The following is a 16446-nucleotide window of genomic DNA, read 5'->3' as shown; positions in this document are numbered from 1 at the left end:
CTGTATACTACTGGTGACTTCCAAGCTGCTACCCGTGGTATACCTCAGTGGAAGTAAGTCTAAGTCCGTGTGTGGGTTCTTTAAGAGGAACTGCTTGGGAATTCAGCAATTTCTTCCAACTCAATTGCTGCTGGATATTACAGCCAGAGTTATAGGGACTTATCTTGCTGGTACTGGAACCCTGGGCTGGGGTGGCCTGGTGTGGGGGGGCTGGGACTCCTCACTCCTGAGATATCCCTCCCAAATTTTTATTCACCACATGTGGGTGTGGGACCAGCCGGTTCTTGTCTCCGCCCCTCCTACCCGTCTGAATGAATGTGGTTTTTTAATTCCGTAGTTGTCACACTTCCATTGAACTTGATTTCTAATGGCTCAGAGTGATGGTTGTTCTATACTTTAGTTGTAATTTTGATGTGGTTGTGTGAGGACGTAGCTGTGTTTACCTATGCCTCCATCTTGAGTGGAAGTCAAGACTCTTTAATTGGATCAATCCTAGTGAATCTGCAGCATTCTCTTTGAAGTTTTACTTACAATTTCATAAAAATTAATCTTAAAAACTCTTTTAAGGCTAATCATCATATGTTAAGTGAAGATTCTGCTCAAAGAGCTTATTTGTCTTTTTCTTATTGATTTCTGTAATTTCTATTATATACCATTCCTTCATTCAGATATTCACAATTTGTTTCTATAAATTTGTGTTGCTATTTTTATTGATTTTTAGGATATATACACACACATCTATACACGTACACACATATAATTTAAACCCAGTGTTTTTTAAGTTGTCTTTACTTATAATTTGCAATTCTTTGGTAGGAAAACACTATCTGGTAAACTGACATTTACCAGTTTACTATACAATAAAAAATATAATAAAGAATATAGGGAGAACCAAGATGGCGGTGTAGGTAGACACACTGCGCCTCCTCACACAACCAGAACTGACAGAAAATCGAATGGCAAGGAAGTCCTACACCAAGTAGATAAAAAAGAAACATACATCCAGACCGGTAGGAGGGGCGGAGACAGGCACCAGGGCGGAGAGGAGTTGCGTGGCCTTGGCGGGACCGAGACTGGCGGAGTGTGGGACGAACAGGGCAGGCAGTCCGAGCACTAGCAGACCCTGCGGCCCCGCATTCGCACAGATAAACCGAGAGGGCCGGACTCAGAGTGGCGGAGAACGGGGCAGGCAGAGCTGCGGGTAGCACCCCACGGCCCCACACTCACGCACAGATAAACCAGGACTAACGGAGCGAAGCAGACCGCATAACCCAGGGCTCCAGCGTAGGGAAATAAAGCCTCAGACCTCTGATTGAAAGAGCCCGTGGGGGTTGGGGCGGCAGCAGGAGAGACTCCCAGCCTCACAGGAGAGGTCGTTGGAGAGACCCACAGGGGCCTAGAGTGTGCACAAGCCCACCCACTGGGGAACCAGCACCAGAGGGGCCCAATTTGATTGTGGGTAACAGAGTGAAAGACTGAAATCTGGTGGAGGGGAGCGGGCGCCATTGCTCCCTCTCGGTCCCCTCCCCCACGTACAGTGTCACAGCACAGCCACCAGCGTTACCCCGCCCTCATGAACACCTAAGGCTCCGCCCCTTTAAGTAACAGACGCACCAAGACAAAAAAAAAAAAAATGGCCCAAATGACAGAACACTTCAAAGCTCCAGAAAAAATACAACTAAGCGACGAAGAGATAGCCAACCTATCGGATGCACAGTTCAAAGCACTGGTTATCAATATGCTCACAGAATTGGTTGAATTAGTTCGAAAAGTAGATGAAAAGATGAAGCTTATGCTAAGAGAAACAAAGAAAAATGTACAGGGAACCAATAGTGAGGCGAAGGAAACTGGGACTCAAATCAATGGTGTGGACCAGAAGGAAGAAAGAAACATCCAACCAGAAAAGAATGAAGAAACAAGAATTCAGAAAAATGAGGAGAGGCTTAGGAACCTCCAGGACATCTTGAAACGTTTCAACATCCAAATTATAGGGGTGCCAGAAGGAGAAGAGGAAGAACAAAAAATTGAAAACTTATTTGAACAAATAATGAAGGAGAACTTCCCCAGTCTGGCAAAGGAAATAGATTTCCAGGAAGTCCAGGAAGCTCAGGGAGTCCCAAAGAAGCTGGACCCAAGGAGGAACACACCAAGGCACATCATAATTACATTATCCAAGATGAAACAGAAGAAGAGAATCATAGAAGCATCAAGAAATAAGGACATAGTTACCTACAAAGGGGTTCCCATAAGACTGTCAGCTGATTTCTCAAGAGACCTTACAGGTAAGAAGGGACTGGCAAGAAGTATTCCAAGTCATGAAAGGCAAGGGCCTACATCCAAGATTACTGTATCCAGCAAAGCTATCATTTAGAATGAAAGGGCAGATAAAGTGCTTCTCAGATAAGGTCAAGTTAAAGGAGTTCATCATCACCAAGTCATTATTATATGAATTGTTAAAGGGACTTACCTAAGAAAAAGAAGATAAAAAATATGAACAATAAAAATGACAGCAAACTCACAGTTATTAACAACCACACCTAAAACCAAAACAAAAGAAAACTAAGCAAACGACGAACAGAAACAGAACCACAGAAATGGAGATCACATGGAGGGTTATCAATAGGGGATTGGGAGGGGGAGAGAGGGGGGAAAGGTACAGAGAATAAATAGCATAAATGATAGGTGGAAAATAGACAGGGGGAGGGTAAGAATAGTGTAGGAAATGTAGAAGCCAAAGAACTTATAAGTATGACCCATGGACATGAACTATAGGGGGGGAATGTGGGAGGGAGGTGGTGGGCAGGATGGAGTTGAGTGAAGCGGTGGAAATGGGACAACTGTAATAGCATAATCAATAAATATAAAAAAAAGAATATAGATAAATAGCAAAGGATGAGGTTTGGAAAGGTCCCAATTTCAGGAGCATGTGTCCTGGTGGAATTGGATGGAATGTACCACAATCCTGGCCAATGGATTAATTCACCAAGTTCTCTGAACTCCATGTACTCCAACAGCATAACTGATTATTAACTCTTATCTCTAGACCTTCCCTTCTTCTTGAAAGATGTGAGTAGGGCTGATAGTTCCAAACTTCTGATCATGGCTTGGTCTTTCTGATGATCAGCAGCCATCCAGAAGCCATCAAGGAACCCACCCAGAGTCACCTCACTTTTGAAACAAAGACACCCCTATCACACATAAAATCCTAAAGGACTTCAGAACTCTGTGTCAAAACCAGATTCAAAACCAACTATAACAACAAAAGCTGTTCTCAGTGCTCTTATCACTTAGGATATTGTGAGTATTTCCAGAGCTCTTGTCTCAGTGTGGAACTGTGGCAGACACACTCACACACACACATTTATTTATTTATCCATTTATTTTATTATTTCACAACCTGGTTCACAGAGGTCTTCTGAAAAAAAATTTTTTCCCTTTGACCAAGAAGCATGTGCAAAAACATTCAGCTAATCACCTTCTCACATCATACACAAAAATAAACTCAAAATGGATTAGACTTAAATATTAGACTCAAAACCATAACAATCCTTGAAGAAAACATAAGCAGTAAAATCTCGAACACTTCTCAAAGATATAATTTATCTGATATATCTTTTTTGGGCAAAAAAAAAAGAGAAAGAAATGGAACCACATCAAACTAAAGAGTTTTTCCACAAGAAAGGAAACCATCAACAAAATGAAAAGCAACCCATCGTACAGCAGAACATATTCAACAATGACACATCTGATAAAGGGTTAATATCCAAAATTTATAAAGAACTTACAAATCTTAACACCAAAAAAACATCCAATTGAAAAATAAGCAAAGGACCTGAATAGACACTTCTGTAAAGAGGACATACAGGTGGCCAATCAACATATGACAACGTGCCCAACATCACTAATCAGAAAAATGCAAATCAAAACCAGTGAAATATCACCTCACACCTGTCAGAATTGCTATCATCAATACATCGACAAAGAGCAAGTGTTGGCAAAGATGTAGAGAAAAGGGAACTCTTGTGCACTGTACTGAAAATGCAAACTGGTGCAGCCACTATGGAAAACAGTGTGGAGTTACCTAAAACAATTAACAATGGAACTGCCTCATGACCCAGCGATTCCCCTTCTGGGAATATATCCGAACCTGAAACACCAATCTGAAAGAATATCAGTACCCCTAGTTTCACTGCAGCATAATTTACAATAACCAAGATTTGGAAGCAGCCCAAGTACCCACTGGTAGATGAGTGTCAATTTGGGAGGTAATTGGGAAGGTTTGGATCAGAAGAAAAATAGTTATTTATTAAGGTTGTACCAGATTCTGCATGCGGAGTGGAGAACAGAGGCTGTGTGGCATAGAAACTACTCCCCACTCCAGGTGAAAAATAAATGCATCAAAAAGGTGGCTTAGGAAAAGTGCTTATATTCTGGATACATGTTTTTTAAAAAGGTAACTAGATTTTTGTTTTTGTTTTTGTTTTATTTACTAATTCTGAAGAGAGAGGAAAGGAGAGAGAGAGAGAGAACTACAGCAATTTGTTGTTCCACACACTGATGCATTCCCTGGTTGATTCTTGTACGTGCCTTGATTGAGATCAAACCCACAACGCTGGCTAATCAAAAGAACGCTCAATCCAACTGAGCCACACATCCAGGGCGAAAGTTTACAATTAAAAACAACAACAACAAAACCCCTCAGAGATATTGAAATTGTGAACTGCTAAAGTTGTAACTGTGAAATATTATTGTTTATTTGACAATTGGAAGTTACAATAGACAATTGTTACAATTGACAATAGAGAAGTCTACTTTGCACTCTCAGTAGCAAGAAGTATAGTTACACAAGTGTGTGTATTGTGGACATCTGGATTACTCAGAGGCGACTCAGGGTTTAAAATTACACCAGAAATATAGAACCAAGTACATAAAACATTAATCCCACCTCAAAGAACAATTTTTCAGAGAATAGAGGGGTAAGTGGTACATATAGGTGAATAGATGTAAAAGATACCTAATGAAAACACTACAAATATACAGGGTTTGGCGCAAATAACGCCGCTTTCTTATTACAAAATCATAAGCATGTAATTCTGTAACAACATTATCACACTCAAGCACACCGTATGATGTTTTAGGCAAAATGTTCAAATTAAAACTATAAATTATCACACCCATATTATTACTCTACCACCACACTGAAGCAGGCATTACTTCTGCCAGACCCTCTATTTTGTATCCTGCGTCATATTACTAATAAAATTTTGCAGTAATATTTTTATATTTTTAAAATATTTTTGTGTACTCAGGCTATCAAAGTCCTCACAATCTAGCCCTGGCTGTTTGGCTGAGTTGTCTGTGCAACATCCCATACACCAAAAGGCAGGTGGTTCGATCCCCGGTCAGTGCACATGCCTGGGTGATGGGTTTGGTCCCCCATCAGGGCATATAGAAGAGGCGACTGATCGATATTTCTCTCTCACATCCATGTTTCTCTCTCTCTCTCTCTCTCTAAACCAATAAACATATCCTTGGGTGTGAAATAAAAATAAGATAAAGTAATAAAGCTCACCAAATAGTACAAGTTAGATAAGTGCACTTTATTGCTTTCAATTATTCATATACCTGAATAAAGCTTTAAAAAGTGATTCTAAATAATGACCTAGATATCCCTCTTGTCTTAGAAGATAAGACTGGCAACCTTACAGAAACTCCACCATCTCTTTCATGTCCTGGGAGAAACAGCCTTGCCTCAGTGACAGCCATTATTATATAATATATACTGCAAACAAGGGAATGTAATTTATATTGCTCACAGAAACACAACAAATGCCTTCTCTTCCATGTGACCTTTGACCTCCTTAAACATCAGGGTACCAGGATGCAAATCAGGACCACAAAGCTATACAATCTTTCTTTCAAGGACTTGGGCAGCAACACAAAATAAGCCAATATTGGACAGAGTAATTTTCTGCCATCGTTCTGTCCCTTCTAAAACACAAAGTTTGGAATCCCCACAAAAATCTGTTAACCACCGTGTGCTGACAGATCAAAATTCTGTTTTCAAATCATCCCACACAGTGAATAGAACCATGAAAATTAAAGGTACAAGACAAACACATCTTCACAAAAACTCATGCGTCACAGCAGTGCACAGCAAGCAGTTTCCACGTTGGTGAATGAGATCCAGAAAAAACTTGTCACAGCATAGCATATGAACAACATAGTCCCTAAAAGATGTAGCTGTTCCTACCTGACAATGGTTCCTCTAAACACACACTGAATCAGGCCCATTCCGTAGTCACAGGAAAAGGAATGAGGATCCTGGTCAAAGCTGAGAATATTCTTAAATTTCCTCAAGGAAAAGGAAGAACAAAGGCCAGCTTCCCTGAGCACACGGGGGTTGTGACTGAGGAAAACTGTACCGGTTAGCCAGATGGCAGAGGTGAAATGGTTGTAGTCACAAAAACTAGCAGTGACATCAATTGGGTAATATCTTTGGGCAGGTTAGAAAGTACAACTCAGCTCCTTAAAGCCTTGCTTGTACCTAAAACTTGTCAGGAATCTAGCACAGTGTATATTCCACTGAAAGACATAAAATCAAGTAACTGGCTCTAAAAGAGACTCACACTATACAGAGTGAGGAAATAAAATATTCCCAATACAGTTAAGGCTCTTCTCCAAAGTGAACTCTCTGGTGCCTAAGAAGGTTAGATTTCCGGGAAAAAGATCTCCCACATTCATTACACTCATAAGGTCCAGTTCCAGGGTGAACTCTCTGGTGTTCAGTGAGGTCAGATTTGTGGATAAAGTGTTTCCCACATTCACTGCATTCATAAGGCCTTTCACTATTGTGAACTCGCTGGTGTTGAATGAGGCTGGAGCTTTGTCTGAAGAACTTACCACAATCAGGACACTCATATGGCTTTTCTCCCGTGTGAATTCTCTGGTGTTGAATGAGTACATACCTGTAGCCAAAGCATTTTCCACAATCACTACACATATATGGCTTTTCTCCTGTGTGAACTATCTGGTGGTGAATGAGGGCAGAGCTTTGGCTGAAGGACTTTGCACAAATACTACACTTATATGGCTTTTCTCCAGTGTGGACTCTCTGGTGTTGAATGAGGGCAAAGCTGTGGCTGAATGACTTCCCACAATCAGTACACTCATACGGCTTTTCTCCAGTGTGAACTCTTTGGTGTTGAAGGAGGGCAGAGCTTTGTCTGAAGGACTTCCCACAACCACTACATTCATACGGCTTCTCACCAGTGTGAATTCTCTGGTGTTTAATGAAGTTAAATTTGTAGCTAAAACATTTCCCACAAACACTGCATTCATAAAGTTTTTCTCCAGTGTGAACTCTCTCATGTTGAATGAGGATATATTTGCAGCTGAAGAATTTCCCACAATCACTGCACTCATATGGCTTTTCTCCAGTGTGAACACTCTGATGTCGAAGAAGGAAAAAGTTACGGTTAAAGCATTTCCCACAAACATTGCACTCATACGGCTTTTCTCCAGTGTGAATTCTTCTATGTTGAATGAGGTTAACGATCTGTCCAAATGCTTTCCCACATTTCCTACTCTTATAACGACCTTCTCCAGAGCAGACACCCTGACATTGAACAGCTTTGTAGTTGTGGCTGGCAGCTTTTTCACATCCACCCAACGGGTGATGACTTTTTCTACTGTGAAAGGCCTCCCCAGTTTCACCACCACTGGGTGGCTCTTCACTGTTAGGAGTGGCCTGGTGCTGGAGAAGGCCTGAGATGGTTGGGAAGTCCTCCTCAACCTTCTCACTAGTGAAAGGTGCCCCTGATACGTAAAAGCTGCACCTGGCCACAAAGGGGGTCCTGTCTACATCTCCTTTCCAGAGCTTGTCCCCACTGGCAGGCCTCTGTTGCTGGTGATGGTTTGCACTGAAACAGAAGCCTCTCACACATGAGCCACAGAAGAATGCTTTCTGCTCAAGGTTCGCTGCTTGGAACTCAGTCAGGTGCAAAATAGCTTTCAAGACTGAGACACACTGCTCACAGGGATGGGTCTTTGGGGATGCTGGAGCTGTCTTAGAAGAACGGATCTGTGACTCTGCTCCTACAGATACTCTCTGCTCGGAGGGGGCCTCCTCATCATCCATTTTATGCCAACAACCTGAAAGATGAGAAATGCTGAGGAAATGGATACTGACATTGGTGAAAGGAACAAGTCCCATTACTAAAGAGTTTTGGACATAATACGATGGTTTCTTAAGATTGTCTCAAGGCAAGAGACCTGGAAGCAAGTTGAATGAAAGGCTGCTATACAGTACTGAGCCTCTAAAATTCACACAGTAGAAAAAAACCTCACCAGAGAATGGACAGAAAACAGCAGGCCCCACATGGAAGGCAAGAAGTATCTCAAACTCATATTCTGCTAACAGCACTCGGCACGGCTTGTCTACTGGTGACATGGGCAAGCTGTGCAGAAATTGGTTATATTTGTTTCCCACTATAATGAAATAAATGTGTAGCTGTAGTCCAAAAATTACTTTTGAAACTGTGTGCACTTCATAATACCTGCACAGGTCAATGTTGGAGAATACTGCAGAGGGAGCCATGCAGAGAAACAGGTAAAGCAGAGGCCACAAATAAGAAGGTAGCCAGGAGCCAGGAAGTCACAGGTGAAATGACACCAGCAAGGTGTCACATATGGAAAAGGACAGGTAGAAATGAGGTGTAGCCAATGGCATGATTCCTGGTATGATCTGGACACCTCCCTTATGTCCTGACCTCCACCAGCTGACACTCAGCAGGGCCAGGCCTCCTCCGACACCACCTATCCATGTCCACCCTGTGACAAAACCAGGGTTCTCCCTGCACCCTCTACTGTACTACCACTCCGAGACTGAATGGCCCCAGTATTAATGAAGGACAACAGTGGTGAGCAGCCAGCACTGAGCCTGTACTGGCCCAGAGACCCAGCACACAGTAGTACTCAGAGGGGACACTATTACAAACAACAACTGAAGGAGGATCTCACAAGAACAGCCACAGTTCATGAAAGCATGACCAGGACCCGGCACAGGCAGGCACACAGAACTGTTAGTTAGACGATGGGGGCAGAACTGGGGCCACGGATCTAAATACAGTCACTCTGCCAGGTAGCAGGCTGGCAAGTTGGGATCCACTCAGCTGTTTGTAAAACTCCTGACACCCAGCCCTGACTGGTGTGGCTCAGTTGATTGGCCATCTTCCTGCGAGACAAAGGATCGCTGATTCGAATCTTGGTCAGGGCACATGCCTGCAATTTGGGTTCAGTCCCCATTCAGGACATATATGAGAGGCAACAGGTAGATGTTTCTCTGCCTCTCTTTCTACCTACCTTCTCCTCTCTCTAAAAATAAATAAATAAAACCTTTAAAAAATCAAAAAGACTCCTGACTCCCAGACAGTTCCCTGCCCTTTTTGAGGAAATAGGTGTTAGAACGGCTTGGGGAGCTCATGGCTCAGGACATTCCACACAGCTCAGCAGTGGCAGCCACAGCACAGATGACATGAAAGTGGCGTAAGTTAGCAGAGCCCAAGGTCTGGTTGTGGGAAAGACAGACCTACTTCTGGAGAAAATAGGGAAGCAGGACATCACCTCAGGACATGAGGAGAGATATGAAGTTCTTACCCACAGATGCTACAAGGGCAAAGATTTCCAGTGTCACATCGCAGTGCAGAAGTCTCTGAGCCTCATCAAGGAGCCCCCACTCCTCCTGGGAGAAGGCAATGGCCACGTCTGCAAAGTTCATATCCTGTCAGAATGGGGAGAGTTACATTCCATGATCAGCTTCTTTCCTAGAATCCCAAGTCTGTCCTACCCTCCATGCTCCACATCCATCTGCTCACTCGACTGTATCTCAGAGCAGATACCAGGCCTTGGTGCCATCCGTGTCACTCTCTCCTGTATTCCTGTTGACACTGTGTCTGCCCACAACAACAGGCAGATGGGCAGATACAGAACACCTGAACTCTGGGCCTAGTGTGTGGGCCACACTGCCTCTTGTCAGTACAGTGGGTGTTACAAACATAGGTTAGGGAGAGAAGTTGGCCGTAGGGATGATGTGAGTGATATGACACTGGTCTTGTCAGGAAAGACTCCTGTGGTCACCAAGATTGTTTCTTACAGAGAAAAGAGGGATCATCCTTCACCTTATGACCCCGATCCCAGGGCCCTGAGGTCATCAGTTTACACAACCCTCTGCACAAAATACTTTGAATCACACCTCTCACACAGCTACCTTCTCAGAGGCACAACTTGAAAGGTAACACAGCCCTCCTATTATGGGGAGAGATTGTTCTCTGATCAGCTTCTTTCCCAGGATTCTGATTTCACCACCTCCATAACCTGTCTCCTACTTATCCTTCTTCCTTCCCCATGTGAGAGATTTTCAAGCCCAGGCGACACTGACATCCACTGTCTCATCATGGACCTATCAATCACTGCATCAGCCCTCAACAACAATAGGCAGGCAGCCAGATAAATGGCATCTACCCTCTGGACCTGGCATGTAGGACCACAACACCCCCACTTTTCAGGCAATTCCTCTCAGAAACCACCAGACATGAGCTCACCCTTCATTCACTCTTACATCAAGGCCATGGCCCTGGGGCCATAAATTCACACTCAGCCTCCAAGTTCACATCATTCTTCTGACCACAGTTCCACATTTCACACTGACCTACCGCTCCTCCCTGGCCCATACACTCTCCTCTACCTTTGGAGAAATCTCCATCATGAACTCCCCTTCAGAGTTCCAGACGCCCATGAACTGCTCTCTGAAACATCTCATACCATTCACAGGCCAAAAATAGAACTCCTGATGTCACCAATGAAGATTACTCTCACTACTTCGGTCTTCCCCTTCTCAATTGATAATGAATGCGTCCATAAACCTAGTTGGTAAAACCAAACCATCAAGTCAAACAAGTCATTCCTGACTCCTACCTCTCTCTCTTTCTCTCAACCTAAAAATTAGAACATTTTGGCACCTAAAACTCCCAGCCAAAATCCAACAGCTTCTACTGCTTCTACTGCCCCTTCGTGGTCCTTCACACTCACCCAGATTATACAAGCAGCCTCCTGCCTGGTGCTTCTACCACCTCCCTCACACCCGCTCACCCACTGTTCTCCAGGCTGCAGCCTCAGGGAACCCAGTGAGATCTGGGTCAGATCACCTGTCCCCACTGCTGCACATCTCCCAGAGAATACACAGCCAACTTGTCACAAAGCTCCTCTAGACCCGACTCCTGTCCCATTGCTCCTCATTCCTATAAGAAAGGATACTTGCAGGAGTTGCACCAGCTAAACCTCCCTCCAAGTCTCTGAACATTCTGGTTTTTATTCCTGGGAAGACCTCCTGCATCTCATTCCACTGGTTTCCAAACACAGGAACCACTTCAGATAAATCTAAACCTAAACTTAGAACCCTGCGCTTGAGGTCCCCAGGCCAAAGGGCTGGATGTCTGGTACACAGCACAGGGCACCTCTATCTCACAACCTGAAGAGTAGGATTCCATGAAATAAGCTCCACAAACCAGGACCCTAAGCGATTCTGCAGTGGCAGGAATCTGTGGAAAGAGAAAGGTCAGCTGAGAGCCTGGCCACCACCGCCAGAGCCCACGGGCTCAGGCCGCTAAGTGCCCTCCAGCTGACTGCATTAACTCTGAGCCTCCGTCCTCAGGGCACACTCTGCCAGTTACGTCACCTTTTCCAGAATACACCTTCAGGTACCCAACTGCTGTCACTTCTTCTGGTCTCTCCTTCCTCTCAGCAGTGTCTGGAAAATGTTACAACCGATCTCAGCCAATGTCCCTCTTTTCACAACACTCTACAGCCTCCGCGCCCGGAGAAGGAAAATAAACTCACGCTCTACTTCGCCTCAGCTTCTCCATCGCCTTTAGACGCAAAACGGGCCCCCATCCTCCCGAGTCAGCCGCCTGTGAGCGTCTTTCTCTGGCGGCCCTTCAACCCACTACCCTCACCCACCATGTCACACCTTGTGTCACCCCCGAGCGCCGCACAGTTCTGGACGCTGCGGCCAGGGCTGTAGGACGTGACAGGTGCCACGCAGCCCCGGAGGCCGCGCACTGCACTCAGTCGCTGCTCACTCTGTGTGCGCAGCGGAGACCTTTCCCTGCGACCACACCGATGTAGAGCGTCTGTCCCTCGTAACAGACCAGGCAGATAAAAATGTCCTCCACCAAAACAAACAAAAAAACATGAAATCACGTCCCAGCCTGATGTGCAGGCAGGAAAGTGCTCCACTTTGTGCTTTCATTGGCTCAACGCCACCCTCTTCCGCGCAGTGCTGTGTGGGTACCGTAGTTTCCCAGCTCAAGCAGTTACCTTTCTAGTCAACGGCCTTGGCCAATAAAGATGTCGTGTCGCCACGACAAGTGGCTCTGGTAAATGGCACTAGGTTGAGGGGGTGTTCGCAGTTTTCTGGGGAGTGGTGTCTGCATCTGATCACTTATTTGGAAACATTATTCAGATTCTGTCTTGCTCACCAGAACCGTAAGCGAACATAGTTCTGGCTGTTCGCTGCTTGGAAAGCCGATACTCCAGAGGCAGGTTTCAGGGGCGGGCAATCTGGAAGATGCGGGGCTCTTCTCTCAAAACCCAACTTCACATCTTGGTATAGGCAAGGGTTTTTATAAAGACAGAGTGGGACGAGCAGAACAAAGATCAGGGGAGGAGACTGTGGATGTGCTGGTAGTGTCCTTAGCGGTCCTGATGTGGATCTTTAGTGTCAGACCCTGGAACTTAGTGCTGCCATCCCAACGCCTGCAGCGTGATCTCTGTCACCAGCAGCCGCGCTCAGGGCCGTTTCTTCTAGAAGCAGGAACTGGAACTGCTGGCGCTTGCAATGTGCTTACAAAGAAACTGTTAGTTCGTGAGTTTTTATGTTTGTTGGTACATCTTACTCTAATTCTATTTCATGGTAAGTCAGATTTGTACATGGTTTTTATTCCCTGTTACACCCCGAAGCTCAGAATCCTCCTTAGAAGAAAAATGTTATTACAGTTGTTCCCAAAGCGTAACACAATAAATGGGGGTATCACACACTTGAGAATCTGGGAAACTTTACCAGAGAAGTTACCTAGTTACCCCATCAAACATATTACATATGTCATAAGAATGTAGTATAAAACTTTAAAAAGTATGCATATACAAAATACAGAAAAAATGCATATATAAACATAAATGGAAGTTTGTTTATTTATAACTTATGTATCAGTTAAGCAAAAGTTAATTTCCGAAAAACTGGGAGAACTGAATTCTGACAGAGTTATTGGTATTTTTGTTAATGTGAAAATGGGTTTGTTATAATGAAACAGAACTTGTGAGTTACAGACATTGTAAAAGATTTATAGGTGAAATGGCAAGTGTGGCGTTGTCAATGCAGTAACATTAGAAACACATTCAGGAATTATATTTAGGGCAAATGAAGAAGTATATATGTATAATGAAAGTTGGCCATGTTTAGCTGAGAATTCTTTTATATATATTACATGAAATATTATAATAAACAAGCAACTATGAGCTCCCCTGGCCAGGTACTCCGTTGGTAAGAGCATCGACACTACATACCTGGGTGTTTGGGGCCAATCCCCACCCCAGTCAGGGCACATACAAGAATCAAGCAATGAATGCAGAAATAAGTGGAACACCAAATCAATGTTTCACTTTCTTTCTTCCAATAAAATCAATAAATCAATTTAAAGTGAAATTTTGGTTATGTATACCTGCAATTAAATATCAATATTAATTCTGTAACAAGTTTTTTCCTATTTAAAAATCTAAAGGGCTTTTCTTCCTGCTTCTCACTTTGCAGTAGGTGTTGATGTCTGTCTGAACTCATCTTCCACCAAGCGAATGGGCTGAGGTCATTGCAGAGCTTAGAAAATTGCAAAGTTTATGACACTGTGGATCCAAGACAACCCCTCAGGCTGGGGAGGGTCCCTATGGGATTCCTGAAAACTTGTGGGATGTGTTCTAGCATAGGTTCCTTAGAGAGCTGTGAAGGGAAGGGAAATAGAAATTATAAAGACATCACAGATATGAAGACACAGGGACAGACACGGTCAGTGTTATGCCTATGGCGTTTGTTTCACATTCGTGCATAGGCAGACTCATCAGATGCTATATGTAAAATATACTGTGCACTAATCAAACCTTTTTTAAAAAACGGTTCAACGTAAAATATCTATATGCCCAACATTTTTTAGAAATAGATTAGGAAACTATATTCAATCCACATTTGTATGCACTACAGGGGTAGTATTTCTCAGTGACAATATGCCAAACAAACTTTAGTGGAGGAGGTGGCTTCGGTGGCTGCTGTGGTGGTGGCGGTGAACATGAGGCGGTGGGGATGGCTACAATGGATTCGGTAATGATGGAAGCAAGTCTGGAGGTGGTGGAAGATACAATGATTTTAGCAATTACAACCACCAACCTTCAAATTTTGGACTAATGAAAGGAGAAAACTTTGGAGGCAGAAGCTCTTGCCCCTATGGTGATGGAGGCCAACACCTGGTCAATCCAGGAATCCAAGGCAGCTCTGACGGTTACAGCAGCAGCAGCACCAGCAGTGATAGCCTTGGCAGAGCTTGTAAGCACTGCCTGGAAATAAAGCTTAGCAGGAGAGGAGAGCCAGAGAAGCTACAGGTTACAACACGTTTGTGAACTTGGACAAGCATAGTGGAGGCAGGGCCAGGTTGCTACAAATAAGACATATTTTTTTAAGATTTTCAATGTTTTCTTTCTTTTAAAATAATTATTTGTCTTTATTTTTAGACAGAGGTGAAGGGGAGAGAGGGAGAGAAATGTCAATGTGTGGTTGCCTCTCACGCACTTCCTACTGGGGACCTGGCACTCAACACAGGCATGTGCCCTGACTGGGAATTGAACTGGCGACCCTTTATTTCACAGGCTGGTGCTCAATTCATTGAGCCACACCTGCCAGGGCCACATAAGACATATTTTAGACAGAAGTCATGTGAATGGGCAAAAAACATGAGTGTATTTGTAATTTTACAACATGTTATTTTAGTTCCTCTTTGTGGAAAGTGTAAAGCATTCCATCAAAGTGTTTTAATGTCATTGTTTTTGCACTGATACCATTGAATCCTAAATGAAATGGTCTGATTGTGACACTGAATAAATGTGTTGTTGAAAATTTATTTATTTACTTAATCATTTGTGGAGAGAGGGGAAAGGGAGGGAGGAAAAGAGGGAGTGAGCCCTGGCCAGTGTGAATCAGTGAGAGAAGCATTATCAAGTAACCAAAAGGATGTGTCTGCAACCCAGGCAGGTGCACCAAATGGGAACCAAATGGGAATCCAACCAATGACCCCTTGGTTCTCAGGCCACCGCTCAATCCACTGAGCCACACCAGCCGGGGCCCACATTTTCTTATAACAACTGATATATTGTGAATTTTTGGATGACCTCAGACACCATGGCTGCTGGTTAAATATTCTGCATACTCACAGCATTCAAATGGTGTTGCTGCAGTATAAATTGTGTCAAAATAATGGAAATTACTGTTGCAAAAAATACGCCTCCCACATTCCCTGCATACATAGGGCCTTTCCCAGTGAGAACTCTGATGACAGTGGAGGTGACTGATACAAATAAAGGATTCCCCACATTCACTGCACTCAAAAGGCCTTTATCCAGTGTACCCAGCTCGACGATGACAAAAAGCAGAGCCACTAATGAAAGTATTTGTACATAAACTGCAGTCATAAGATTATTCTCCAGGGTGAACTCTCTGATGACAACGAAGGGTAAAGCTCATGGCAAAGGATTTCCCACATTTCTTGCACTCATAAGGCCTTTCACCCGTGTGAATTCTCCAAAGTCTACGGAGGACAGAACTACTGGAATAAATATTCCCACATTCATTGCCCTCATAAGGACTTTCTCCAGTGTGAATTCCATGATGATTCAGAAAACTAGACCTCCACCTCAATACTTCCACTAAAGTATAAAGTATCTTGTTGTCCTCTGGCTGGTGTAGCTCAGTGGATTGAGCATTGGCCTTCAAACCAAAGGGTCTCTCTTTTGATTCCCAGTCAGGGCACATGCCTGGGGTGTGGGCCCAGCCCCCTGAGGGGTGTGCTAGAAGCAATGACATTATTGATGTTTCTCTCCCTCTTTCATTCTCCCTTCCCCTCTGTATAAAAATAAATAAATAAAATCTTTAAAAAAACCTTAAAAATAAATAAATAAAGTATCTTGTTCTATAAAACAAAAAAATGGCAAAGAAAGAATTGCAAGAGAGACTGGCTTAGCAAAGGTGCTTAGATACCTAAGATAAGGGTGAGAGCTTCCTCTCCAAGCCACCGAGCTGGTGCTACAGTGGCCTCTAGCACCTGTTTTGTGAATGATCATGGCTACCATTGTCTC

General features: G+C 43.7%; 2 protein-coding genes across 6 annotated transcripts in view; both read right to left on the bottom strand.

Moving 5' to 3' along the window:
- Positions 1-16446, bottom strand: part of LOC139440257 (zinc finger protein 551-like) — a 65888-nt gene that overhangs the window by 14761 nt on the left and 34681 nt on the right. The window contains 2 exon segments of the mRNA XM_024570449.4: positions 6671-8154; positions 9658-9781. Coding sequence (XP_024426217.4) covers positions 6671-8154; positions 9658-9781 — 1608 coding nt within the window.
- Positions 1-16446, bottom strand: part of LOC112313823 (zinc finger protein 211) — an 82758-nt gene that overhangs the window by 31634 nt on the left and 34678 nt on the right. For 2 of the 5 annotated variants that reach the window (XM_045203435.3, XM_045203437.3), the window contains exon 1: positions 9658-9775. The exons of the other annotated variants lie outside the window; for them this stretch is intronic. The gene's annotated coding sequence lies outside the window, so the exon portion shown is untranslated. Of the gene's footprint in view, positions 1-9657; positions 9776-16446 lie in introns of those variants that run through there. 5 annotated transcript variants of the gene reach the window in all.

Source organism: Desmodus rotundus, chromosome 12 (genome assembly GCF_022682495.2).
Source record: "Desmodus rotundus isolate HL8 chromosome 12, HLdesRot8A.1, whole genome shotgun sequence".
Lineage (NCBI taxonomy): Eukaryota > Metazoa > Chordata > Mammalia > Chiroptera > Phyllostomidae > Desmodus > Desmodus rotundus.
The sequence above is the reverse complement of the archived record's forward strand: the minus strand, read 5'-3'. Positions and strand labels throughout refer to the sequence as shown.